This window comes from Mastigoproctus giganteus, chromosome 10, assembly GCF_048544385.1.
Source record: "Mastigoproctus giganteus isolate SK-2022 chromosome 10, ASM4854438v1, whole genome shotgun sequence".
In the NCBI taxonomy this organism is placed as follows: Eukaryota; Metazoa; Arthropoda; class Arachnida; order Uropygi; family Thelyphonidae; genus Mastigoproctus; species Mastigoproctus giganteus.
Window position 1 is genome coordinate 172,883,742 of NC_143584.1, and position 27,641 is coordinate 172,911,382.

The 27,641-nt window shown below is 36.3% G+C and overlaps 1 protein-coding gene across 1 annotated transcript; it reads right to left on the reverse strand.

The window, feature by feature from the left end:
* Window positions 1-16,372: 16,372 nt before the first annotated feature.
* LOC150079499 (uncharacterized) lies at window positions 16,373-27,525 on the reverse strand. The gene is made up of 5 exons (XM_090383091.1): window positions 27,477-27,525; window positions 19,422-19,639; window positions 18,223-18,388; window positions 17,511-17,630; window positions 16,373-16,918 (listed from the first exon to the last, which is right to left on the reverse strand). Exons 1-5 carry the CDS (start codon window positions 27,523-27,525, stop codon window positions 16,632-16,634), a joined length of 840 nt encoding a protein of 279 aa, XP_090239217.1. The 3' UTR covers window positions 16,373-16,631.
* Between the last annotated feature and the right edge of the window lie 116 nt (window positions 27,526-27,641).

Sequence of the window (27,641 nt, forward strand, 5' to 3'; positions counted from 1 at the left end):
AAAATAACTTAACGGAATATTTTAGAGAATACTCCTCATTCCAAGGCTGCACTCTCAAACAATCGACACTAGAAGTATGATAAGACGAGCCCCGTTTCATACAAGAGATTCGTTGGCGTTAGAGGGAGTACAATGGAATGTGGAAATGGATATGAAACTCATGAGAAGTGAGAGTTGCGTGTCGCCTGATACTAAATTGGAAACTCCTTGTATTGTTGGGGAACAACTCTCTGGAAGGCATAACATCCCCACTTGCAGGTCTACTTTCGTAGTTGGTACTGAAACATACCTTAAAACCTGACGTTTAACCGGATGAAAACAGTTTCGCGTTGGATGATATCATGGATATAAAAATGATATCACCATTTAGGAAAACACGAGTTGCGACCATACCAAGTCATTCCGTTTCTTGGCTTGCTCAGTGCGATTGCCACATCTCCAGTACTCAGGATGGCAAGTCATCGTCGTTTAGATGATTCTTTGAGATGATGGGGCGTTGAACGACTTCAAGCGAAGCAGTCGATTGGTATTTTGGCTTAATTTGTCAAGCAGTGTCGTTTCGGCACAATGGAAGCAGTTTCAGGAGACAGGAACCATTCAAAAAGAGCTGCCAAAGTCTTCCGAGGGCTGCGTCAACCAGAACAGACTGCTATTTGGCTCTAACAGCAAGACGGAACCATACGATGTCCTGTCATCAATTGCCTCTTCAGGTAGCTACGGCCAGGCCACAGGTGAAACATTTTCAACTTGACTGTGTTAACAGGCCTCAATTCAAGTGGGCTCTTCAAGGAAGACAGTGATTCGAATACCATTAACCCAAACCACCACGGAGCTCATCGAAACTGGTACCATGAACATGTGACTTGGAGCCCTGAAAAATGGGGAACAGTTCTGTTCTCTGATGGGTCCCGTTTTAGTCTACAAGATTATTTCATCTGGAGACAACGAGCAATGTGATACCATTACTCCAAAGTTAGTTTTTGATAAGGGCGCTGTAACTGTGCAGAGTTAATGAGAACAGATCCTCGAACCCTTTGTGCGAATTTATAGGGGTGCAGTTGGCCCAGATTTTCTTTTCGTGTGCGATAACGCCACTGCAAATAGAAGCTCATGTGGTGGAGGAATGTATTGAAACTGAAGATATCCAACGACTGCTGTGGCCAGCACGATCACGGACTTAAATTCGATCGCACATGTGTTGGGAACTACCTTGGGTTTGCATTGCACGTCGGCAGCGAATTCCTAGGTCACTTGGTGAGCCAACAAACCCCATTATTCCAAGGCAAGCCATGGAATAATGGAAGAATTTGTTACCACAGAATCTTCTAGACACCCTTATAGGGAGCACGGTTCTTTGCTGTTAGGCCTGTTTAGCCGTTGAAGGCGATCATACGCAGTACTTATATCATGTGACCATATTTTCGATGATCTTGCATGTGTAATGTGACCTTTTTTGGTAATTCTAATACAACCTCTACGTTTGTAGACCTTATACCTGTCAAGTTTCTGGCTTTCTCCTCATTTCATCGTTATTCTATGGTACACACCACCAAACCAAATTTTGTCCCGCTTCATCGCAAGCTGCAACACGTGCTCTGTTAATTTTTTATTTAAAACACTAATACCAAAAAATCATCGTTAATGTGATTAATAAAAACATCAATCCGTTAAAATTAGAATGCTTGTATTTCCTTTCGGTATTTGCAATTAAAACAAGTACAATAATATTTTACTCCTTTTATTGGCCACTAAAACATGAACAACAACCCATCAACGATATTAAAAACATTTGATCATAAATCTATCGGATCTTTAAATCGCTTCACAAATTCCTAAGTTTTCTATCAATTAGTTGTAGAACTGGGAGTTTTTGGTTATATAATTTACCCTCTGTCTTGACGTCTCCAAAAGAAAAAGACTGCAATGACTATGATGATGATTACGACTATAGGAACAGTTATACCGGTTACCAGACCGCTTCTATGAGGCCAAGCAATGGACCCTGTAGAGGAAAAATACAACACATTTTGCAACTTTAACAAATTAATGAATTAACTATTGATTAACAAATTCATAAAAAGCAGAGATATTTTTTAAATTGGGATATATCTTCAGTTTTAACAAAATTTCAAAATGTGTATATTTATATAGTTTATTTCGATATGATACTAGATCGGGTTTTTCATATATCAGGATAGTCCCATCTACTATCATAACGAAATGATGATATTTGTTTTTGAATTGTAATACCCAGTAAAATGTAGAACAACCATATAATTGTATAATACAGGTCTACAGCTTGGTGGACAAAATAATGGAAACATCCTATATGAAAGTAGAATAACTATGTTTAAGTAAAAAATATTCCACATGGTGATGATCTTCTTCAAAAGAGCTCCACCTCCCCACACTGGGTGGAAAAGACCCGAGTTCGCGTCCCGTCGATGATGGGAGGAAGTTTTATGGGCCTTCTTCACAATCTGGCCGAGTTAATCGGTCTCAGAATTCTCAGGTATTTTCTCCCGGAAACTCGAGTTTTTTGTTCAGCAAACAGAAAATCGACCATAGAACACGCACAGTATGCACAAAGCAATATGGCTTTAATTACCAGTGCTCCTAAAATCTTATTACAACAAAAATCCGTCTGTATTTATACCCGTATACTGTGAGTGTTCGCTGGTCGATTTGCTTGTTTTGCTGGACGAAAAAATCGAGTTTCCGGTGGGGTTAAACTTTATTGTCCATGCCTGAGACCGAGTAACCTGATAAAAAAACTTCCATAAAAGTTTCTCTGTTATTGACGGAATTCGAACTGGGCCTTTCATCCGGTGTGGGAAGGATGGTGATTATAATCACTGTCCTATCCTTGAGGGATCTCTAAAGGGAGTACGAGAAGTTCCAATTTGAATTATCCAAGTGAAAGAAGAACTGACATCCCGTTCATATTTGAAACTCCTTTGTGTTCGTACTGAATTACCAAAGAATCGTTCACCCAAATATGGTTTAAAATTATATACCACTTACCACATCCACCACCGTCGCTGGCAAAAGACTCGTCAGAATTGTCCCCACAATTATTGTATCCATCACACGTCAGTTTATCCCAAATGCATATTTTATTCCAGCACGGGAACTGCTTGTAGTCATTACATCGACCTGAAACATATTGAAAAACTCAGCGAGGAATTTTTTTATTTGTATTTTATCAAGATGAACAAGTAAAGGCTCAAAAAATATACTCATTATTATTCGGCTATCGTGTAAAATTCAAAAGCATATTATTTTCTGTGTACAGTTACACCTTAAGAGTCGTAAATATTTAAACTGCATTTAATCTGTAGTAAGGCCTTATGGGAAGTATGTGTAGCGACTCTGTCCACTGCACTACTTGTAATAACCTCTTAAGAACAAATAACGAATAGACTGCAGTAGGTACTTGCTTGAAATAAATGAATTTGAACTTGATAAATCAAAAGTTTATTAATAATAATAATAATAATGTCTGTCACGGGGTGGAACCCCACATCAGCGAGAAATAATAATAATAATGGGCACATTACTTAGAAGTTACGACACTCGACTTCCAGCTTGATGGATCCGAGCTCGAGTCCCTCTTTCACAAATGCATCTCCATTACACTGGGAGACCAACATAATAATAAAAATAGTAATAAATTTCAATAATAATAAAAAAAAAAATCAGCGCGAAAGTCGCTTCAGCAGACCAACCTTTACCCCGAGGTAAAAGTGACGGTTGAGACAGGAGGTTGCGCCATCTGGTGTCACTTCCAAGAACTAATACTACCATCGAACGTAAGCCGAAGCTAAACAGGTCCACCTCCAGATAGATGATGAGGTCGAAGAGCAGTTATATACCCATACTGAATCTAGAGTGGCACAGAATCAAGTCACTAGGGTTCAGGCCTTAGGCAGGGGGATCGGCTCAAAAATTCAGAGACGGTCTCCCGAGAAGGCAGTGCAGCAAGTGACGCTGTCCCCCGTATGGCTACCGTTGGCTACGGAAGGGCAACATCATCCAGCCCAACCAACTGGAAGTGCTTCCTGTGAAACTGCACTAGTGACCACCCAAGAAGGAAGAAAACGCCAATGCAAGTGGAGCATCGAAATGAATACATTCATCATGAGAACATAATGCGAATAACAATAGAGACCGATATGTCAATGTACAGTCGCGACTACATATCAATTGGTTGTAATGATTCCCTGATATTCAGGACAGTGAATAGCAGACCAAAGAAGGGCCGTCATCACTAAGAAACTGATAGCTCCTGAAATCTTAGGAAAAATCAAGCAGGACTTGAGCGACTTGCTTTATTAAGAGGCGAAGAGCAAAAAGAAGAAATATTACTCAGAACAATTGAAGTGGAAAGAGACAAGGTCATGATATCCATAATAGAAGACAAGTGGAAGAAGGCCCTAACAGAATTCGATGGAATGGACCCCACAAAGATCCACGTGATACTGAAGCAGATCATGTGGAGACCACTTCATCGAAAATAATACCTCACAGACCACCTCATCGGCAAATAGTACGACATTACTTCAACAACAACAACAACACTAGAGGCCATCCACACAGCTGTATACTGTGCTGCAACAGGCTCTGGGATCAATGAAAGAAAAACAAAAAGCCAGCACCAGAAGAAATGAAAAAACAAGGAACCGCCAGCTTCGAAAAGAAGAAGTAGAAGAGAAAATGAGAATCAGCACAACACAACAGAACTCAGCAGAAGATAAAATAATAGAGAAGACAAGTCAAGCCTCAGTACCAACGGGGTAATAGCAGTAAGAAATTGATTGGAAAAGATAATCTTCAAGAGAGAGAGGCAAAGCCCACAGCCCAAAAAACAGAGAATACTTGGACATACTGAAGCTAAACCTACTCAAACTCAGCAAGAGATTATACCTGAAGAAGATTGAATAGCTCTGGGCAGTAAAGTAAGACAACACAGCCGAGCCCCCGGACAGAACTAGAACCGAAGAAAACCAAGGATGTACAAGAGATGAGGGAGTTGGAGATTCGGGAGGTAGAAGTACAACAGTCGATTAAGAAGTCCCACAATTGGTGAATAGGAGACTGGACTAACAGCGAGCTGGAGGATCATGAGAAAGATGAGAACAATGATGGCCAACACCACCAGAAGTCAACCGTGGAGAGACTGACAATAGCTCGGAAAGAAGGAGTCAGGGGCCTGATAGACCTCATCGAGCAACAGAAGACAGCGATAGCTAACCTGAAAAACACAGCAGCAGCCGCCGCACCCTAGTAGGCCATAAGGAAGCTAGACAAGCTGCATACTCCACTCAACTTAAGCAAGGAGTCTCCTCCTGTCCAGATGGAGCAAGCGAAGCCTGAAAGATGGTCAAAGAAGACACTTCATGGTAGATACTATAACGACCTCCATCAAGACCACATAGATAAGATGACTTCTAATGCATGGCTCACGAGCGGCACTCTCTTCCCTGAGAGTGAATTTATTCATGCTCGCCATCCGAGACCAAGTAATCATCAACTATATAAAATGCATCGCCAAGGAGCCCCGAATGTCAGATGACACATGTAGACAATGCCACCTGGCACCATCCAGCACATTACCACAGGATGCAAGGTAATAACCCATATGGATTGCACTCACAGATAGTACACCAGAAGCTAGCTCAAAACTACTAGCTGATCAAGGAAAGTTTACCATATTACAAGCACGAGCCTCAGGTTGCACTAGAGACCTCTACTCACAGAACTATACTGGGGCTGTGCCATAATGACCGACAAGACGATCCAGTAAAACTCGACAATCCCTCATCGACTAAAAGAAAATGGCTACCCTACCTGATTGACAGAGCAGTGCCCAACACCAGCATCCTCCAGAAAATATAAGAGGAAATGAACACGAAGTACTCAGACCTAAGACAGGAAGTAAAAGATATGTGGTATATGGAATAAGTATTGACCATCCCGATCATGGAGGCTCTTTGGCACCGGCATAGTGACAAAGATCCTCCATAGGGACCTAAGAACAATAGGCTTCCCGGAGAACACTTACATGTAACTCCAGAAAGCCGCAATCCTGAACATCTGTAGGACAGTAAGAGGGTTCCTCGACCAACAATAATAATAGTAACCGGACACAACAAACCATCCCATGCACTTGGTATAAGTACCCGTCAAGGAGAAAGTCTTTTTTTATATAATAATAATAAAAGCACCTTACCTGTAGTATAGAGGGTATAAATCAATTCAAATCCAACTGAATTGCGCATTCTACCAGATAACGTCGAGTAGATGAGAGTAATATTTTCCCCTTCCTTGCCGATCAATGACCTCTTTCGAATTGTTTTAGTTCCACAAAAGATTGGACTCAAAGTGTTGTTATGACCGATCTGTGGAAATAATAAAAAACACATTTTGAAAAAATAATCTAATTTGAAATCCTCATGTAAAATAAAAACAAATTAGATACTTTTAATAGCATACTTTACCCTTAAAGAGTCACTGCAATTCACGAAGTTGATTCTTTTTAAAGATATCACAATCCCATGATGTGGTGGAGGAACTAGGACAGCTGTACAATTCTTGCCTCCACTGTATTGCTTATTGAGTCTGGGTGTTATTTTTCCTGCTGAATCTCGTGTATTTGAGGAGAGGTTATAGGAAATCAGCGAAACGTTCTGAGTACAGAGGGCTTCCAAAGCAACTAAGAAAAGAGAAAATCCACAGCTACAGATTATCTTGTCTGATACACCTCCAAAGCGTATAAGACAACCCTGATTACAAAGCCAATTACTACTTTTATTAAGAAAATTAATAGTATTAATTCACTTATATATTTTTGATAATATTCCTCGAAATACTTTAGTTTTGTTTTTGTCTTATAAAGTACATTTCTGATATTTTTTGATCTTCAGCTCACTTAATAAAATTTATATCTTTTTTGATATATTTGAACTGCACGTTGCTAAGCTTATCTTCGGTTCAAGTACTTGAACTTATTATTTTGGTGAGGAAACTGCAAGATTATAGTCACTGAAGAATCTGAGGAGAATATATCCACTGAAGGTATGATTTGAACTTTCTGTTAAGAGTAAATATAAAATTGAACCAAACGAACCGTGAAGTTTGGTTCAATTTTATTTTTACTATATTTTATTTTATTTAGTGCTTTTATTTTATGTATTTATATATATATATTCTTTATAAGAAGACCAACGTGGCGTTTGCATTTGGTACCTCTCCAATTCACTCGAGTAATATTTTTATAGCGGTTTCAGGGTGTTTGACTAAGTTGATATCCACGCAATATCTATCAATAAGTGATAATTCTATCTCCATTATGTTTTATCTGGTCTAAAGAAATTCCAGCTTTAGCCTCCCGTTTCCATACAGGCGCTAGAACACTATCTCCGAATCTACTAACTCTCATTGATTTTTGTTAATTTTGTGTTCTTAATATTTTATATGTAAAATCCATCATGGAGCTAAAACGCAACCAAATTATTAGAAACCATAGACTCATATGAAGAACATCTATAATATATTATTATAAACATTTCTGACTCTCTAATTTGTATGAATCCATTTCGTTTCATTCAATAGAATAAGACCTCAAATACTTTGATTTACTATTTCAAAGATATCATTCTTAAACAGTAGATTATTCAGTTTAAGTTTAAGCGACTATATTATTGCAATCTAATAGCAATCCATCAAAATTCTGCTTTTACTCTAAGGAAGGTTACTCTAAGATAATTCTAAAAGGAACTCAAACTAAGGATCATAAAACACACATTATTCGCTAAAAAAGGCAACCTCAGGTGCAAGAGAATGCTACGCCTATCAGCACAAAGTAAACCTTACAGCAGTATAGAAACGCCAGTATGATTATACTCACTTTTTCGATAATCGACACATTCGCATATACTACAGAGGGAAACAAAGATTATTCCCAAAGAAATCGATGAAACAGCACTGTAGTATCCCATCTTTGTAACCTTTCGCTGTTATTGTGAACTACTCAATAGTTATCCATTACAATGAAAGAAATCTTGTCTGAAGTACACTGTTATCCTGAAGCTACACTTATCAATGAAATAAAGCTGGCAATCACTTGTGAAGGTGATATGACATTTTATAGGTGCAAAGGTAGACTGCCACTATTTGAAAAAATAAATTGAAGAAATCATAGATTGCATAAACAATATCGATACATCTTAATTAGACAAAACCTATTATTTTTTAACAGGAATTACATTAATTATTCTAGTTTCATTTCCACCTGAAAGCATGTGCACAGTCTCGGATATCGTAAGATGTTTTATCTCCTGGTAAAGCGTTCCGCGTCGTATTTTAACCACTCTCTGAGTTGGCCATCATGGACAGCACGGTTGGGAATGGCCGTTCCCCCCAAATCGAGTGGAATAGCTCTTGGTTCCAATCCCGTCAATGACGCCAGAAATTTTTATGGGACATTTTCGCAACTTGGCCGAGTTAATCGGTCTCAGGCGAAGTTAGAGTGATTTTTTTCTTTCGAAAATTCGGGTTTTACGGTTTCGTAAACCGACCACAGAACCCATGCAGTTTACAGACATATTATAAATGGCGTAATATGGCATGAGTTGCTGATGAAACCCAACAACAACCATCCTTCTTAGATTGGACGTCCATTATCGTTAGTCTTGTATTAAATTCGACTTAATCAGTAGTTAGCAGCAAATCTATTTGAGACACTAATGTTTTGCACCATAGAAACAAATTTATACTACATTTTAACAAGTATTTTATGGGTTTTTTTTAGAAATATTTACTTTAAAAATAATAATACGAAAAAAAAGTATTCTGTAATTTAATATTTTTGTACTGGGGAAGGATCAATTTAATAATAATAATTTTATTTTCTTTGGGTTAATGGATTGAATAAAATTCTGTCTGTGAATAAGTTTTGTATTAAGATTTATCAACTGTTAGAATCTCCATTTATTAACAAATTACAATCTGCCATTAAAAACTTAATGGATACATACTACATATTCACAAAAATAAAACTATACATATTCCACAAAATATTGAAATTTGCTATCAGGTTTTTACATTAATCAAATGTGGTATGAACACAAAGTAATAGGTTAAGTTTAATTATTTACACCACAAGTACACAGTGGAGCGGACATTCTCCTATTTCCATGAAGGCATTGGTCACTTCAATGGAACATGATTCATAACGGATTTGATTTGGTATTATCTCGGTAAACGAATCAGAACTGTTCACACTATTTGGCTCATGGCACATTTCATTTAGTTCTATCTCGGTAAACGAATCGGAATTGTTCACATTATTTGGCTCATGGCACATTTCATTTAGTTCTATCTCGGTAAATGAATCAGAACTGTTCACACTATTTGGCTCATTGCACATTTCATTTGGTTCTATCTCGGTAAACGAATTGGAACTGTTCACACCCTTTGGCACATGGGACATTTCATTTGGTCCTCCCTCGGTTAACGAAACAGAATTTTCCACTTCAACAGGGCTTAGTTCATAACTTGTTTGATCAGATTCTGGTTCGGTTAAGGTTGAGATATGTTCCCTTTCAATGTCCGACAGTTCGTAGCCGATTTCTTCTGGTTCTTGCTCGTCCACTTCAACGGGGAATACGTTGAAGCGAGTTTGGTTGGGTTCTCTCTCCATCAATGAACAAGAATCGTTTACTAAAAATGGAGATAATTCATAACAGCTTTCACCGTGTTCTCTTGAGGTTAATGAACTGGAATCATACTGTTCAACAGGAAATTGTTGATTTATTTCAACTTCAGTATATACAGTAGTCTGACTGAGTGAAGGGTAGGCGCTTTTAAGTCGTCCTCGGCAGCAGCAATTTCTTTTTCTCCATAGCTTACCTGCTCTGTTAAGTATCACAGACAGCAAGAGTACGAAAATTATTACGATGGTGATCATACATGTTACACTCCAGTACTCGAGAGCTGTTAAATAAAAAAAAAAGAACTGCAAATTACTCTGAAAAAGGAGCCTATTATTCAAAACATTAAAAATACTATTTTTATCGCGAGTGCGCAAATTTACTTTTTTAATATAATTAACGAAATCTATTGCATATATAATACACTACTTACCACATGTGGCAATGGATTCATCCGACCTATCACCACAGTTGTTATGGCCATCGCATCTCAAATCATTCCATATGCATTTCTGATTTGTACATTTAAAATCGAAATAAGCATTGCATTCACCTGAAAAATCACAACCAAAATGTGTTAGTTGTTTCATACATAAATGAGTTTTTAGAATTAAAATTTCAGAAACATTTTAAGAATAATAAACATCAAACATTTCATTATGGCGGACTCTGACGAGATCCTTCAATTGGTCATAACCTAAAAGCAAAGCAATACTCACCTTTCCAATACACGGAATAAGATAACCGAAATCCAACCGAAAAATGGTTTCCACCAGGCATGGTCACATAGATAAGTTTCATATCTCCTTCGCTATAGAAAGATTTTCTTTCATCATGGTAGTATTCGTAAGAGCAGTGAGTTGGACCGAACAGGTCATCCACAATCTATAAATATAAGAGAATCAGTTTATTATTGGAAGCTACATAAATTAAAAACATGAATTTCCTTAATCGTAGGACGTTTTAGAAATAAGTACGGGGCCACATAAAAGGGATTTAAAATATTTGAAGGCGTAAAAGAAAAATTAGATTGAACATTTAGACCTAGGCCTACTTCACATGCACTAAACTCAAAGATCACAATATACAAAGAGTTACTTACTGTTAAGTTATCTCCACATCTGTTAGCGAAATCAATTTTCATTATGGACAGTATTACACCATAACCGATAGGGGGTCGCAAAATGAAAGTACAATTCATCCCACCACTGTACTCATCAAGATTTTGAGGCTTTATAATTCCTGCAGATTTCCGGTGGTTTGTAGAAAGATTGTAGATAACAGGAGACGTCCAAGCACATTTTTCTTCCAGGTACACTAAAATAAAATTGAATTGAACATTTGTTATATTTTATTTAAATAATATGCAAGTCTTTGACAGCTCGTTTTCGTATTTGGAAAGTTCCATTTATAACAATAATAATAATTTCTTATTTGGCGAATTTTCATCCACCAACATCATGAAATTTATTCTATAATTAAAAAATTCAATTCAAAAACACAGTATTTGTCACTCACCTTTGTCATATGCGATCTCTTCACATGTGCAGTGAAAAATAAGAGAAAAGACAGCCAGAAAAGCTAACAAACAGCCAACGACTGATGCCATGTTACCACTGGACAACAACTCCTCCAGACTTAGAAGTTACCACCTAAACTGCAGACTGCTATTGTCGGCTAAAGCTCCCTTTTTATAGCACAATAGCCGGTGTGTCTGGGGAACATAAGACACCCTCCGGCAAAACAGGGAAAGGGCAGTTTCAAGTAGGTGCGCATGCTCAAGTTAGTATGACCGGTGGAAAGGACCAATTAGAAATCACATTAGGTGATTCATTTTATTCAGTATAGTAAACCAGGACTCGTCTTTGGTGGCCAAGCTCCTTGACTATAATCCACGATTACAGTCAGGGGGTTCGGCTACCAAAGATATTTATTGGAAAGTCTTCTAAGAATTTCATTTTTGAACTACTTAAACTGTTATTTATTTTATTTAAAATAAAATTAATTTCATTTAGTAAAAATCAATACAGCGCGGTATAAATATGAAAGAAGTATCTGGTTTCTGTCTTCGGTACAAAGGTCAAGGTTTCGGTTAAAAATAATGTTATATATTTCTATCCACACAGATGGGAGAAAAGTTTCTTTTGTGTATAAAGAAGTAAGTTTTCTAAAAGTGATAAATTTATTCTGCGTGTAAAGATTTTAAAATCTTTTAAAACCAGTCATTTTTAATTTAAGACAAACTTTATTTTTCCTTCAACAGGTGAAAAAATTTGAACTGGTGAAATTAAACCGAGAAAAAATCAGTGGTGAATATTAATCAATCTTAAGTTTAGATAATATAGTATTACTAATAACCTAAGAAAATAAACTTGTTTTACTTCCAAGGGTAATTTAAATTTCCTAAGGTTAAATAATTTAAAGAAAAGTCAGTAATACACAGTGCAAGGATGTCAGTCTTATTCCTACCAAATATTGCCTCGGGCCAGGATTGAGTCAGCACAAGGATTGATAACAGATACTGTATTATTGCGCCACAGACAACTGCTGTGGGAAAATAATATGGAATACATTTTGTGGCCGGTTCGACTCAAGTGGGATGAAAAATTTCTTTAAGCACTTGCAACTTTCCACTTCCAAAGATCTTTCAAACTGTTCGTCTCAGTAATTCTCTGATCTGCAGACCAATGAGAAAACTTTCAAATGTTTTCTGTAATAGTAGAGTTAAAGACTGTCCGCAAGATTTAATTGTGCAATCACTGCACGCAGAACAAAAGCTACCTGACGAATCGATCCACTGATATTTTAAAAGCACGTTGAATTGCAATCGATACCAAAAACTCCCAAAAGAACACGAGATTACTAATACAGTGTGTATCAGTGGTGACTCAGTTACTTCTAATTCCGATTAACTGAGATGCGTGCTTTATACATTGCCATACCATTAATATCCGGACATCCCTTCGTGGATGGGGAAACAGGTCCTATGCATGCAACACGTCACAGAACCTGCTATAAATATGCACACTGGGCTTCGAACAGACAATTGCAAAATTGGGTATGCAAGATGACACGTTCAACAGAATAACCTCAGCAGTTCACCTCGACAAATGCTAGACGCCGATTAACATGATGTAAGGAGCAGGAATCGTGGACTGTAGAGCAGTGGAAAATAGTTCTCTGCACAGATGAGTTGAGGTTCGCACTCTACTAGTCTGATGGCCGTTCCTGGGTGTGGTGAATGCCAGGGGAACAGTTCCTTCTTGACTGTATCCTCTCAACAATAAAGTTTGGTGGAGGCAGTGTCATGGTATGGGGCTCCTTTCATGGTTTGGTTTGAGCCCATTAGAAGTTATCAACAAAATCATGAATTCTGTGCAATACCAGGACAATTATGATCTTCCAACATTATGGCAATACTTCGGGGAAGGCCCATACCTGTATCAGCAAGACAACGTGCCATGACATATTGCTCGGGTCGTAACAGAGTGGTCTGAGGAGATGTGTGTAGAAAAGTTGGATTAGCCAGCCCAGAGTTCTGATCCGAACCCTATCGAGCATCTTTGGGATGTATTGGATCGTCGGGTACGTGCAAGTCGAGATCGCCCAAAGAATAAGGCTGCGTTAAAGGCCAAGTAGAGGAATATATCGCCTGGCATTTATAAAAAGCTGGTTGAGAGTATATCTCGGAGATTGAAGACCGTTACGAAAGCAAAAGGTTTCAGCACAAAATATTAAATGACACAATTAAAGCTCTTTTTTTTTGTTTAAGGCAGGTGTCCGGATATTAATGGTAGGGCAGTGTATATCCGTCCAATATGCAGAAATATACCAACTGCACTACCCATGAGGACATAATATTGCTAAATCCCGTGCAACATACCCACGACACTGAGGAACTTAGCATCTTTTACCCAAAATATTAGGAGCAAATCCCATTCGTTTCAGACCCTCTTACTGGCATAATTTTCTGTGATTTGCCTCATTGAAACATGACTCTCACGAGACAAATCTCTCATTTTGGTGACAGCGCCTCTTACATTGCCTTCATAATGAAAGCACACGAAGCCTTATGGAGTGCTTATCCTCACTAGCAAGTATCTATATCATTATCACAGAAAAAACTACCAATTAAGAAGCGTTATGTATTATAGTAAGTGTGTGAAATGAAATAACGTACAACCAGATATGACTCGTCTACCTTCCTCTAGAGCAGGGGTGGCGAATAGGTCCATCGCGATCTACCAGTCGATCGCGGCTTTAATTTCGGTCGATCACGACGAATTTTAAATATATATAATAAATAGATTAGTCAAAGTCTAAATATTATTATTATTATGCGCCCCACTGCATACGCTTATTACAAATCCGTTGAACCACGTGACTACCTTGCCTTAGAGACAGTCGCTAGGCTTTTCTAGTGAAAATTCACGCAGTTATGTTGTGGACAGCACAACATAACTGCGTGATTAATTTTAAGCATAGTGTATGTGTCGAATTCTTATTTAGCTTATTAATATTAATAACTGGACAGTACTTATACGTTAATTTAATACCCTTTTAAATTAATTTTAAAACCCTTCTAAAGGAAATTTAGAAAGGCACTTCAACTCGCTCCACCAATAGGATTTTCCACCTAATAGTGACCTTAGAAAAAATAAATTCCCGCCATTTAAGCTCGTATCAATAACAGATGGAGCTAAAGCAATGACGGGGCATCTTAACGGATTCATCGCATTGTGCCAAATGAATTCCCAGATTTTTTGAGTTACCACTTTATCATCCACCAAAAATTGTTAGCCAGCAAAAGATTAAATACTAAAAGTGTTATGGACATATCTTTCAAAATCGTGAATTCCATCAGAGGACAATTTCTTTATAGGAGACTTTTCAAAGTGAAACTGGATGAAAACGAACTAGATCTGATATTACACGCAGATGTGAGGTGAATGAGTCGGAGTAAGTTTCTACAGAGATTTTGAAATTTGCTGAATGACATTAAAAAAATTGTTGATCAAAGGGTGATGATTATGAGCAACTACAAGATATGGAGTGGTTGCGTGATCTGGCTTTTTTGGCAGATTTTACCAGTAAATGAAGTGATTTGAATTTGGAATTACAAGGATAAAATTAAAATGAAATTATTACATTGCAAAACGATATCTTCCTAAAAGCCAGATCATCAAAAAGGGACTTTTGGAAATATGTTTGCCGAGAAAAGTACCCAAATGTAAAAAAAATATGCAGTGTGCTTCCTGTTTTGGTTTTCCACATATTTATGTGAATCGGCCCTTTCGTATTTGAAACAAAAAAAGACGAAAAATCGCACTACTCTTACGGACTTGCATACAGAAGATTCTTTACTATTGGCCTTATCACAGTATATCGCCGATTTTGAAAGCCTGGAAGATGACATGAAGTCATAAACTTCACATAAATTAAAAATTTAAATACATATGAATTTAAAGCAAAAATTCTTAATTGTATTTAATTTTAAAATTTATAAACAACATGATTCAATATGTGTTGATTAACTTTTTTAACCATGTGCAATGAAATTCTTGAGATGGTAGATCGCGGCACATTTTGAAGAAAATAAGTAGATCACAGCACAAATTAAGTTGGCCACCCCTGCTCTAGAGCACAATCATGATACAACAGTAAAGGCTAGGTGTTAGATTTCCTTTCATATTGAACATTTAATAACCATCGTCCCAGAAGGAGAAGTTAGCATACCTCTACAACGCTTTCGGGTGCTTAGGGAGCACTTAACAGGACATGTTTGTCCATCGGCCTGAATCGACTTAACGCTCTGCCAACTAGAGGTCTTCAGAACTTCGGCTTGGTCTCTTCTAATTCGAATCATCTTCGTCAGATTTTCTGTAGGTTCATCTCTGACCATATATCTTTAGCACTTGACATCTCTCTCTCAGAAACTGCAGCATGCACTCAACGTTCAGTCTCATCCAGTCACCATCAGAACAACAGCCTTTTCTGCACAATTCAAGCAAGATGCCATTTAAAGAAGGTTAAATGCAATTAAGTGGGAAGCGATACGTAATCTACCACTTCACCAAGGGGTGTGCTGGATTAGTATCTATTCCTGGGTCTGACACACAGTATGATGTACACGTCTTCCATATTCTGCTGAATTTCTGTTGGAACGACATCTCCACGCTAAGAAACTCAAAAACCCTGTGGTTCCTCTGGCTTTGAAGCATCCGTCAGTGGTAACGCCATACTGTCTCTGCTGCTGTGCATCATTCTCTGCACATGCAAGACAGATAATACGCTCTCATGTTCAGTAAAAGTATAAAATGTATCCCTATATATGACGTCCACGATTTTGAAATGTTATGTACTTTTATGCTGGGTCCTCCTTAAATAGTGAACCCAAGGCGACTCGTTTCCACTACTCTGCCCAACTTAGGCTTGTACTTTGTCTAATTATATATTTTGATATCCCGTTATAAATTATTCGTAATAACAAACAGAACACTGAACAAAATTTAAATTTTTATTTCTTTTTAAAATAGCTGTTCAACAACAGAGACAAACATGTTATCAACATTTGCATATAGTTAACAAAAAAAGGGAACACGAAAATGACATGGCCGCAATCTATAGACAGGCGTTAGGGGAAGATTACAAATGTCATGTTTCAGAATCGTCATCCATGTGACCTAAAAAAATTATTTTCTCAAAGATTATGAAAGAGGGAGTACTTGAGGATTTCAACTATGAGGCGTGCAAAGATTCAGTGGAATTTGTTTCGATCTGATGTTTCTACTTCGCGATGCCTTCGTCTTAATGCAGAGAACGCTTCTATCGGCAAAGATGATACATCCTTCGTGATGCCTTCTTCTTAATACAACGAATGGTCACAATGATTTGTTGTCATTGTGAATTTGGAGATGGTTAAGAGTTGTTGGGTTGAGCAGCGTTTATGTGAACAGGTACAGAGCCATAAGAGCGAATAAATTGATGCATGGGAACAGCACTGGGAGTTGGACCAAACACAGGGGAAGTAATCATGGGCATATCCAGCTGAAGTCCTAAACGTAGACGTCCTTCATTTTTCCTTTTGCTTCTTTTTCTTCTTCGTCGTGTCCAGGATCTTCCCACACCAGCGAGCACTCCAACGACAACGATTATGCCAATTACCACACCTCCAACAACGCCTCCCATATCTCTGTATTCGATCGCTGTGAAAGAAAACAAAAATATAATCAATAGTTTAAATAAATAAATGAAATATAATCAAGAAAGAAAATAATATATAACATGAAATATAGCATTCTTTTAAAAGACACATTCAGTAAAATGAATAAATCGCTATGATTACTTTTGGGTCTACGTGATTGTTCATTATTATGTTGATAAATTGGTATATACTACATTATTATATCATGTGGTGGATTAAGTAATTTATTATTTAAATACCACAGTTTAAAGGAAAATCAAACTTTTCTTTCATTTCTGGACAAACCATTCACTGCTTCTTGCACATTTAGAACATGCATCATAGCGAGTTTGCCTCACGATAACCCACAACGAGAGGAATTCGTTGTTCACAATCTCAACTGTATAGACAAATATTTATTTAATTAATTAACCTTTCTTACTATCCTATGCAAATATTAATGAAGGAAACTCAACCCGCTATGTCAATGTAATGTCTGTTTATTGTGTTTGTTCTAAAGGTCGTTGGTGGAAAAAACAACGATTTTCGTCTGAGACCAAATCTCTAAAAAATATTCAGTTTTCGGGTTTTAGACTACAGACTTTTCCACTTACCACAAATCTCAACGGATTCATCAGAAAGGTCACCACAATTGTTATGTCCGTCACACTTCAGATTATTCCAAATGCATTTTCGATTCCTACATGGAAACCTAAGGAAGCCATCACAGTAGCCTGCAAATCATACATCAAATATTACTTCAATAATCATATTAAAAAAAATAAACAAAAATATCCATCACCATTATTGCCACATTAATATTCAAAATACAACCAAATAAATTCAAATTGCAACTCATGTTTAAAGCTTACTATTTTAACTACGTTATTCTTTCGTTTTAATTATCTAAAGGCTCTTCCATTACAGTCGTATTTTTACTTGCTTTCTTGTATTATTAACTTATTTCTCTCCTTAAGGGATTTTCTCGTTAATCACCTAGTGTCAAAACCAAATTATATAACGGCCATTACAGAAATTAATGCGCAGAAAATCTTCTACAAAAATTTTCATTATTAAACTAATATTGTGATTAATATTTAAAGAAAATATGCGTAATTAAATTCGGGTTTTAGTTTTGTAAATTTATTAGCTACTTTATTAAATTTAATAAATTCTCTGAATGATTTGTGAATGGCTCCAAACTATATTTAGATCTTCAAATGCGTATGTACTTAACGAAGAATTAGTAATATGATTATTTTCGTGTGTTTGTTGTAGATTCTATCTCGTTTATATTATGATAAACACAAAAAATGATATACGTACCCTTCCAATAAACTGTATAAGTTAATTGAAATCCAGAGGAAAATTGGATTCCACCTGGTCTTGTGGTGTAGATAAGTTTTATATCTCTTTTGCTGGAGTAGGATTTCCTTTCGTCAGCATAATATTCTCGATAGCAATGCGTAGTTCTAGATTTGTCGTCTATGATCTGCAAATAACAAAAATAATTATTTGTCTCAGGATTTTAAAGATAAAAGCAGTTTCGGTAAGTATTTCAACATTTAAATATTGAATTAGTATTGGAATATTAATTAATTATTTAAAAATATTTAAATATTTCATTAATTTTAAATTGATAGAAGGATTTCAGATCTTTAGAGAGACCCTTGGGAAAACTATTAGGATTTCGAAGGAATTTAGCTAACCTCGTTCTAAGATCTACAACTATGAGTTATCTCATCTATGATACAATCAAGTTAATCTTGATTCCAGTGGCAATATCTCAGTGAGTTATCTCAACTATGATACAATCAAGTTAATCTTGATTCCAGTGGCAATATCTCAGTGAGTTAGAAGATATATGGTTAATCGCCTTTGTAATTTTCACCTCGTTGGTTCCAAATGTTAAATTCCAGCCATGTTTTTTTTTAATCCTTCTTTAAATTTCTTAAGTTTAGAGGAAATTTAACGTTCTAGTGTATTTTAATGTCGTAGTCACAACATGGCGTTACAGTAGGATCATTTTAAGTGCCGAATATGCAAATTAAGCGGGGATTTAAAGTGCACATTGCAACTACACCAATGATTTCTATTCTGGAATAAAGTAAAGAATGTTTTCTGATTAGATTTTCTCTTCTTGTAGAAGGTAACGTAGGAATCTGGTGGGTTCTGAGCGCTGGAAGACAGGACAGGACAGGAGAGTCACAAGCAGATGTGGACAGTGCCATACAACAAAAGTGATAATTTCAAGGTTATAGCAACAGCATTGGAAGACACGATAGACGTCTCGAAGGCAAATTCAAAATTGGCCAGAAGTCACAGCCTATCAGAATGTTCTTTCCATAACAGCAAGATACCATAGGTGTCTTGCTGTTATGGAAAGCTTATGTGCCTCTGGGAAAGCTTGTATGTAAGAAAAATGATAGTAGAATAGAAAAGTAATATTAATGTGACCATTAGGAAAAAAGTTAAAGATCATATACAAGAAAGTCAAAGGTGACATACATGAACTGTTACGTTACCGTTAGGTTGTCTGTACAGATGTTAATGAAGTCAATCGTCTTTATGGCAACTACCACTCCATAACCCACCGGAGGATGGAGAACAAACGTGCAATTCATTCCACCACTGTACCATTTAGGATACCGCGGTTTTATAATCCCCGTTGATGCCCATTGGCTTGAAGAGATGTTATAGACAACAAATGAATTCGGCTGTTTACAATTATCTTCCAAGTATACTAAAAGAAAAGAAATAAATTTTTAGTAAGAAATTTTTTTTAAAAATAAAATTCTATTAAATAGTAGAGAAGACGTAACAAAGTGTCGAGAAATTTTAATCACTGATTAAAATTTCTGGGTAACCAATATGCATTTTAAAGTCATCTGTACGTCCTCTGACGTCACTTTGTGAAACTTCTGCCCTCTCCGGCAATATTTGGAACTAAATATAGCTTTAAAATTCCATTAAAAAATCCCATTTTGAATATTTCTGTAAAAACTACATTTTTTTACTACAAGTATATATATCTTTAAGTACCACGCATACGCTTACTGTGATTAGTTATTGTCTTTTTTGATATTCTATACTGTCCTTTCTTTATGGCCTGCAGCCTCAGGGTGCAGTTTGTTGGGATCAGGATTATAGGCATCTGACTCACGTTGGACGCGAACGTTTCAAAATTAAGATTACTATTGTTTTGAATTAGCATTGTTTTTTGGACACATTAATATCTACGACGTGTGTCAGTACGCTGTATCTTTAAATCATGCTGTGTTCCAAGTCCTGTTTGTCTGTTTTCCAGATTGTAAACCGTTGCAAAACTTCGTGAGAACTCAAAACAGAAATAAATATGAGTAGGTTAAAATAAAGTCATTTTGTTTTGAACAATTTTTTAAATTAAACTAACAAATACCTCAGTCCAAACATAAAAATACAAAATATCACTCACCTTCGTTATAAATAACACCTTCACACGCTGTGCCAATAACCATAAAAACAGTATACCACAGACAAGTATAATGAACAAGGTCTGATATCATATTTCCACTGAAACTAATACACAAAGGATAATCCGGACCCTTAATTCCTGAAGCAAATTGGAATTAACTTGTTCATTAATAAAATTATGAACAGCTATCTCAACCTTGCACACTGCCCTTGTCTTTTACGAAACAACACAGTTTAGGATCTTACACCTTCTAACAACATAGTGAAAGTGGTAACTGCGAATCACCATGCCCATGCGCTGATATTCAAAAAAGATGAGTCAGGTTTATATTGTCAGTCACTTCTGTCAAAAAGCTTAAAAACTAAAACATCGTTTAATACACATTTCATACACTTCATACACATCTATTCTTATAAAACGAAAGTTAAGACTAAAACCAAAACCAATTACAGTGGGATGAAATGCAGTTTATCAGTATGTTGGATAAAGTCAGTAAACAAGCAGGTGTAATCTTATCAGAGAGAAGCAAAGACGATTGTGGGATCCTTGCTATTCTACGTACGGATAATTTGAATAAAAAAAAGGCACTTAATCATGTTCTCGCAACATTCTTAAGTGGGTTTAGGAATTGCCTACAGGAAGGGAGGAACACTCGAAGAATATAATACAGTTGTAATTAAATTGAACGGCTAAGTTTAGCGAACGTATTCTATTGAGTTACAATCCTAGTAATTAACTGATAGAGATAAATATATTAATTTACATTTGTATTAATCACAGAAAAATTTTTTAAATTAATTAATTAATTTAAGAAAAATATTTAACGCGCCTGAAATGTAACGCACTGCGAACATTACCGAACTTGTTAGTTAATTATGCCGATTGAAGTTCCTCAATCTTTCAAACTATTCGTTCCATACCTTTTTCGAAACGCAAATTTGGATCATGCTAGCTATTAAATGCATTCGTTGTATTTTTAAACAAATATTGGAGTTCCTCGACTGGTTCTCTAAGGTTCGTTGTGATTTTTCAAAAATAGGAAAAAAAAATTATTTCAAAAGAAGATTTTGAGAGAAGTAAGGGCTATCCGATTCTTCCTTGAAATTTGCCAAACTCCCCACCTCGACCACCTTTCCAGGCAACTTATTCCAAGGTTTCACATCACGTTGCCTGAAGACAAATTTCATAAGATCTATTCTGCTGTTGGTTCCTAAAGTTTTACAGTTGTGCCTTTTAGTTCTTATCTCACTGACAAGTGAGAATTCGCTGGTCTATAATTGGGTATCACTTCTTTTGGCTCCTGCTTTATGGACTGGGGATACATTAGCGCTGCTCTAGTCTGTAATGGAGATCTCATTAACATGCACTTACCTGCTGCCTTTTCAGTTTAGCTGGATACATAAACCTAGCCTGGGGATTTGCACTCAGTCATTCTCAATAGCTTTGAAGATAGGACTTGATTTCACTGTCGCTCCTTGACACTAATGTGATTTCAAAAATAAAGATAGTTGAAAAACATCTATTTAACTCGGCCGCCATTCTACTAGGCTGCCGATGCAACGGCTACTATGATCTTTCAATGAACTATCAAATTTACTTTCTGCTTCTGCATCATATATGAGTAGTTGTTGTTATAGTAGGGTTTTAGGAGCATCAGCGACTAAGGCCATATTGCTCCGTATAAACTGTCTGAAAATTGCTTGTGTTCTCTGGTCGATTTTCTGTTTGCTGGACGAAAAACCCGAGTTTTCGGGAGAAAACATCATGCTACTTTCGCTCATTTAATTATTTCATCTCTCTGTCATCCCTTTTGGCATTTTTTGTAGTACTTCTCAAATGGAATCAATTTATTTGTGGCCTCGAAACATGGTTACTGCACATTCAGTATCTTTTCAAACAATTTCCATAGTTATTCCGTATTTGTTTAAGACTATTCTTTAAGAATCTAATGAAAACTTTGCAAAAGTAACGGTTGCATTGATTAGTTTTGAAGAAAATAAGACAGATACAAGGTTGAATTTTAGAAGATTCATGTGTTAAAGAAATCCACCAATTACAATTAATCTACAAATTCGCATTTCAGGAGTTTGTGGAAGATCTCCTTTTTTTTACGCAGAACAAAGTTTACCAACGAAAAATGATTGAAACATTCGAAGACAGAACTCCATCTATCCTCATGTTTAGTACGATGCCCAGAGAGCGAGCTAAATAAATCTATGCAATTGCAGAAAATGGATGACAAACTCGTACGTTGGTTTATTTGGTTGTTATAGGGTTTTAGGCACATCAGCAACTTGAGTCATATTGCGCCATATATAATATGTCTGTATACAGAGTGTGTTCTGTGGTCGATTTGCTCTTTGCTAGACGCGAAACCCGAGTTTCTGGGATAAAAAATTATGCTAGTCTGATCTAAGACCGGCTAACTCAACCATTTTGTGAAAAAGGCCCATAAAAGTTCCTTTTGTCGTTGACGGGAGTTGAGCGCAGGTTTTCCCTTCCGGTATAGGAAGGACGGTGATTATGCAAGCGTACTCCCCATGAAGGAGACAAACTCGTAGAATAACAGTTTGCTTATCCCAAACCTCATATTTTTCTGTACGAAAACCTGAAAATTCGGGTTTTCGCCCAAGAAACTAATTAAACTAACTGCATAACACATACGATTTACAAATATAATACACTGATGTGTTTGGTTGCCTTTGCAAAAATCATATCAGCAACTGAAACCAACACAAGTGAAAATCGTTAGAATTGCTGTTTTTGTCTTCCAAGGTTATAGCGCCGTGGCAATGTAGCGCCAGTATAGTACATGGCAAAAAAAAAAAAAAAAACAACGCATGAAACCCTCTTAGGAGACCCACTAACTTGAATACCACGTGAAAAAGAACTCATAAAGGTTTTTCCTTTATGGAAATGAAAGGCAGCACTTTATGAAAGGGCAATGATAATACTATGCAAGCTGCAAGGACATTCCTTACAGAAAACTGCTCGTACGTGGTGTTTAGAAAATTGATAAGAGAAATGAACTTCATTGAGATTAGAATTGAGGCTAGATTGGTTTATTTGTTAAGAGAATCAGCAAATTTATCGCAGATAAGCCTGTTTGGCCGTTTATGATTCAGAAATAAAAGTTTATTGAAACTTATGATGTGATGACATTTTTAAATACAACCTAAAATGAAAATGGCTATCCAGTTCCTTCAGAAAATGTCGCTTGAGCACTGTCACTTGTACACCACCAATACTAAGCACTCCTCCAACGAGGAGTTTATAGAGTAATGACTGCAGGGGTAATTACTAGAGGAATAGGAAGCCTCCTTCGAGAATTACTTTTAACTTTCCTTTAACCTACTACGTATCAGCTAGCTTCACATCAACTTACACTCTGTAACTCTGACATTTAAAGATCATATCCCTTCTATATGTTACATATAGAAGGAATGGGGAAACAGCTGGAACCTTGCTTGGAAGTCTAAAGGGGACAATTTCTCTACGCAGTAAATAAGATAGCAGTATGTTGCATCATATGATGAAGATCATCTTACGATTTAGTATTGCCTAGTGTCCTACACTGATTTCATACACTGGGCGTAGATGGTTTGAGTTATCTGGAATAAATACCGAAGTAACTAAGAACATGAAGTAGCATGTGTGCATTCTATAAGAGTGTTACCTGTTTTTCGGAAGAAATTCACTGCATCCGGAAGCAAAATCCAACTATCGTCCAAGACTGACAAGTTCACGCGCTCTGCTAGTTAGACAATCGTGAATGATGTGATCACCTACTAGGGAAGACAATGCTGGTAAGAAAAATGAAGGTACATTCCAGCGCTGTTTTAAATAGTTAAATTATGATAAAACGATTCACCATTTTACAGAAATTTCCAATTAATTATATCTGAAAATAATAAAGCCATAACCTTAGAAAAGTCCCGATGTTTGAGGTCCATATGAAGATTCTAAGAAGGAGTCACAATCTTGTTATCCAAAATGGCTAAGTATGCCAAAAACGCATTGTTTAAAACTTGGAAAACAATTTATAGATGGAAATAGTCGCAAGGGGAACAAAGCGGATAGTCTAAGAATTTCCACAGCCCAAGACGTTGGGTCTTGGGCTGTGGTCTGGATCGATCAACCACAAAACAGTGATTGATCGATCCAGTTGATGTGATCTTACACGGACCATATCACATTTCGTTTCATGATTTAAATATCAAAACCAATATTGCCCATACATTTTATCCTCTTGATTTAGTTAATAATTTGTGTTGTTTAACGTCATTATATTATTTATAACCTTCTCAAGCATTCTCAAAAGTTTTATCATAAGTATCAGGATTACGGTACTGACAAGGAAGTTTCAAATATATTCTGGCGCCATCTATAGGTTCCACTAATAATTATTTATTCAATCCAAATTTTAATTACTGTATAATGGAAATTTTTAAACACTACCACAGAATTATTTCGATAAAATATTGTTCTTATAAAGGATTAGCACCAAAATACACTTATTGTGCTCGGTTTAAATTTTTGGCATCAGTCAAACAGTGTTTATTTATATGTACGCATAAATGTAGCTCTTAAATATCATTTAAGTATAAAATATATTTTTATATTTAAATTAATTTAATATACCTTTAATTTATATTAATTAAAACATATTAAATAAAAATAAAAATATATAAAATATATCGTATAAATATCATATATATATAAAATGTATTTCAATATACATCTCTTAATTTATATTAATTTCATATGTATTTATTTATTATATATACTTTTATTTACATATATAAATATATATGGAAATAATATATGGAACCGGTGAAACCAAAAGTCATAACGACTGACTTTCGTTTTTTTTACGTCTTCAGTTGGCAATACTAGGTGAAGAAAGAACGCGTGTTTTTAAATTCTATGTTCCCGTGATGCTCTTTTGTGACATCCGGGAATCTCAGGTGCGTGAGATTCCAGACCGGAGAAAGGTTGGAGGGTAGTTTCGCATTTATGACATTTAATTTGGAGTGATGGTGGAACCATTCTATGATAAGGGCTTCGTATTGAAAAATTTTGTAACTAGATTTTAATTTTATGATGGTAATGGCTGAATCAAAGAAAGGGGTGTGGTTGTGGGAATGTACGTGTAGTGTAAGCTCGGTACTGGATTGCCCTGTTCTGAAATTATTGTAATGGTAATAAGCCCGTGTGTTAGAGGTTTTTGTGGAACCGTACTTGGTAGTGGTGCTTCGGATGTAGCAGGCATTGCAATTTTGCTGACATTTGACTAAATATACAACATTATTCATGTCATTTATTGGGTATTTATATGTTTCTTTTTATGTATTAAATAGTGACCCAAGTTTGTTATATGAGGAAAATATAAGTGTAATGTCAGTGCCTGCGAACACTTGACGGAATTGTCTGGTGAGACTACTGTGATAAGGGAGAATGGTGCGCGTGCTCCCTTTTGTGTTGTGTTTGGGTGAACTATTAATGTTATTTTTGGCGACGGAAATAATGTGTTGGATTAATCTAAACGGGTATTTTCTGGACATGAACTTTTTTGTAAGATATTGTAGTTCAACAGATAAGTCATCTTGTGAAGAGTTGTATTTAATAGCGTTGTGAATTTTGTTCTTTGTTATAAAGTTTTTGTTCTTTGTTCTTTGTTATAAAGTTTTTGTTCTTTGTTCTTTGTTATAAAGTTTTTGTTCTTTGTTCTTTGTTATAAAGAACAGCTTTTTTTGTACTAAGTGGGTGGTGTGATTCAAAGTTTAGATATTTACCTGCGTGTGTATTTTTCCTAAAAATCTTGGTTCCCAGTTTGGTGCCTGTTTTGTATATTGTGAGGTTGAGGAAACTGATTTGTTTGTTAACTTCTGTTTCAAGTGTGTATTTTAGTCTATCATGTATTGAGTTGAATTTAATAAAAAGATTATCAGTTGTAGTTCTATTTCCTATTATAAGTATGTCGTCTGCATAACGTATATATAGTTTAATCCCTGAAGGGTAAGGCTGTAGTATTTGGTTTTCTATGGTTGCTAAATAAATCTCAGATAAGGGAGCAGAAATTCCTAGACCCATGGGTAGGCCGAATGTTTGTTGAAATATTTGGTAATGGAACCGGAAGTGTCTAGCATCCAGTAAAAACGAAGCAAGTTCTAAGATATTGATGATGGAAATCTGCCTTTGCCAACCTATCCACCTTTTTAGTAGAAATTATACCACCCCTCACAAGATTCTCAAAATTCAAAGTTAGTAACACTAATCAAGCATTTGAAAAAATAAATACTACCATGATTTCCAGTGAAGACATCAGCGTCTTTTGACGTTGTTTCTTTATATACAAACCTTACGAGAATTCCTAATGACAGACAATACTTTAATCAACCGCACCTCTCTCTCTCCATCAACAATATCTTAGAACTTACTTCCCCATCCATGGAGGGGTGTCCGGACGTCCCAGATACAGGGGCTTGGCCTGGATTTGTGTACAGTATATCTATTCTTAGATACACCACAGGATTTCTTGAAGGTAACTTTTGTCGCAGAGGAATTTCTTGAGGTTCGCGGCGAGTGATTGAATCCTAGGAAGAAGACTATTCAAAAAAGAGTCAGAAAGCTGTGGAAGGGAGTCCGGAGAGGGAATTTGCATCGAGAGTCACGACGAGAGAATTAACAATTCAAATTAGATTAAATTAATTAATATCTTAACTGCACGTTTTGAAAGCAACAGTTTGTTTATTGAGTCTGTAATGTTGAGAAATCCGACATCCAGAACATTCAATGTTCTAAACTAATTGCTTATTTCTACTACGTTTCTTATTCCGCTTTGGAATTCTGTTATAAAGTCAAAGGAAAAATGATTATGGCCGACTCAAGATGGAGTTGAAAGGAAATTTCGTTTGATACACAGCCAAGAAAATATGAACGGAAATCGTTAGAGTTGACTAACATAATGCAGCTGTCAACGGGTTCCTACAGAAGTACAGTAACTGTGAATGTTTTGCTGTCAAGGACATTTCTTAAAGTCAAGTATAGAGAAACATCACGACTGTAGCTTGGCGTTAGAATGGATAGAAAATTTCGTGATAGTTTAAAATGGCGAAATATTTACCTTGATGTCCTATAACATCATCATGACAAGACTGCTCGCGAAGGCTCATGTAGGAAGGTGAAAGCCGATCAGAAAAGGGACGTTCCAGGCCTTAAACACTAATTAAAAGGGCCTGAAATTAAAGGGGTAAATAAAAACACTACTATTAGACTAGTCACTGTATGC

Excerpts from the sequence above, each read along its gene's own strand:
- LOC150079499 (XM_090383091.1), bottom strand. The coding sequence starts at position 27,525 with ATGAGCCTTCGCGAGCAGTCTTGTCATGATGATGTTATAGGACATCAA. Across the intron at positions 18,389-19,421 it reads TCTGTACAGACAACCTAACG|ATCATAGACGACAAATCTAG; the intron begins GTAACGTAACAG and ends TGTTATTTGCAG. Across the intron at positions 17,631-18,222 it reads TTATACAGTTTATTGGAAGG|GCTACTGTGATGGCTTCCTT; the intron begins GTACGTATATCA and ends TATGATTTGCAG.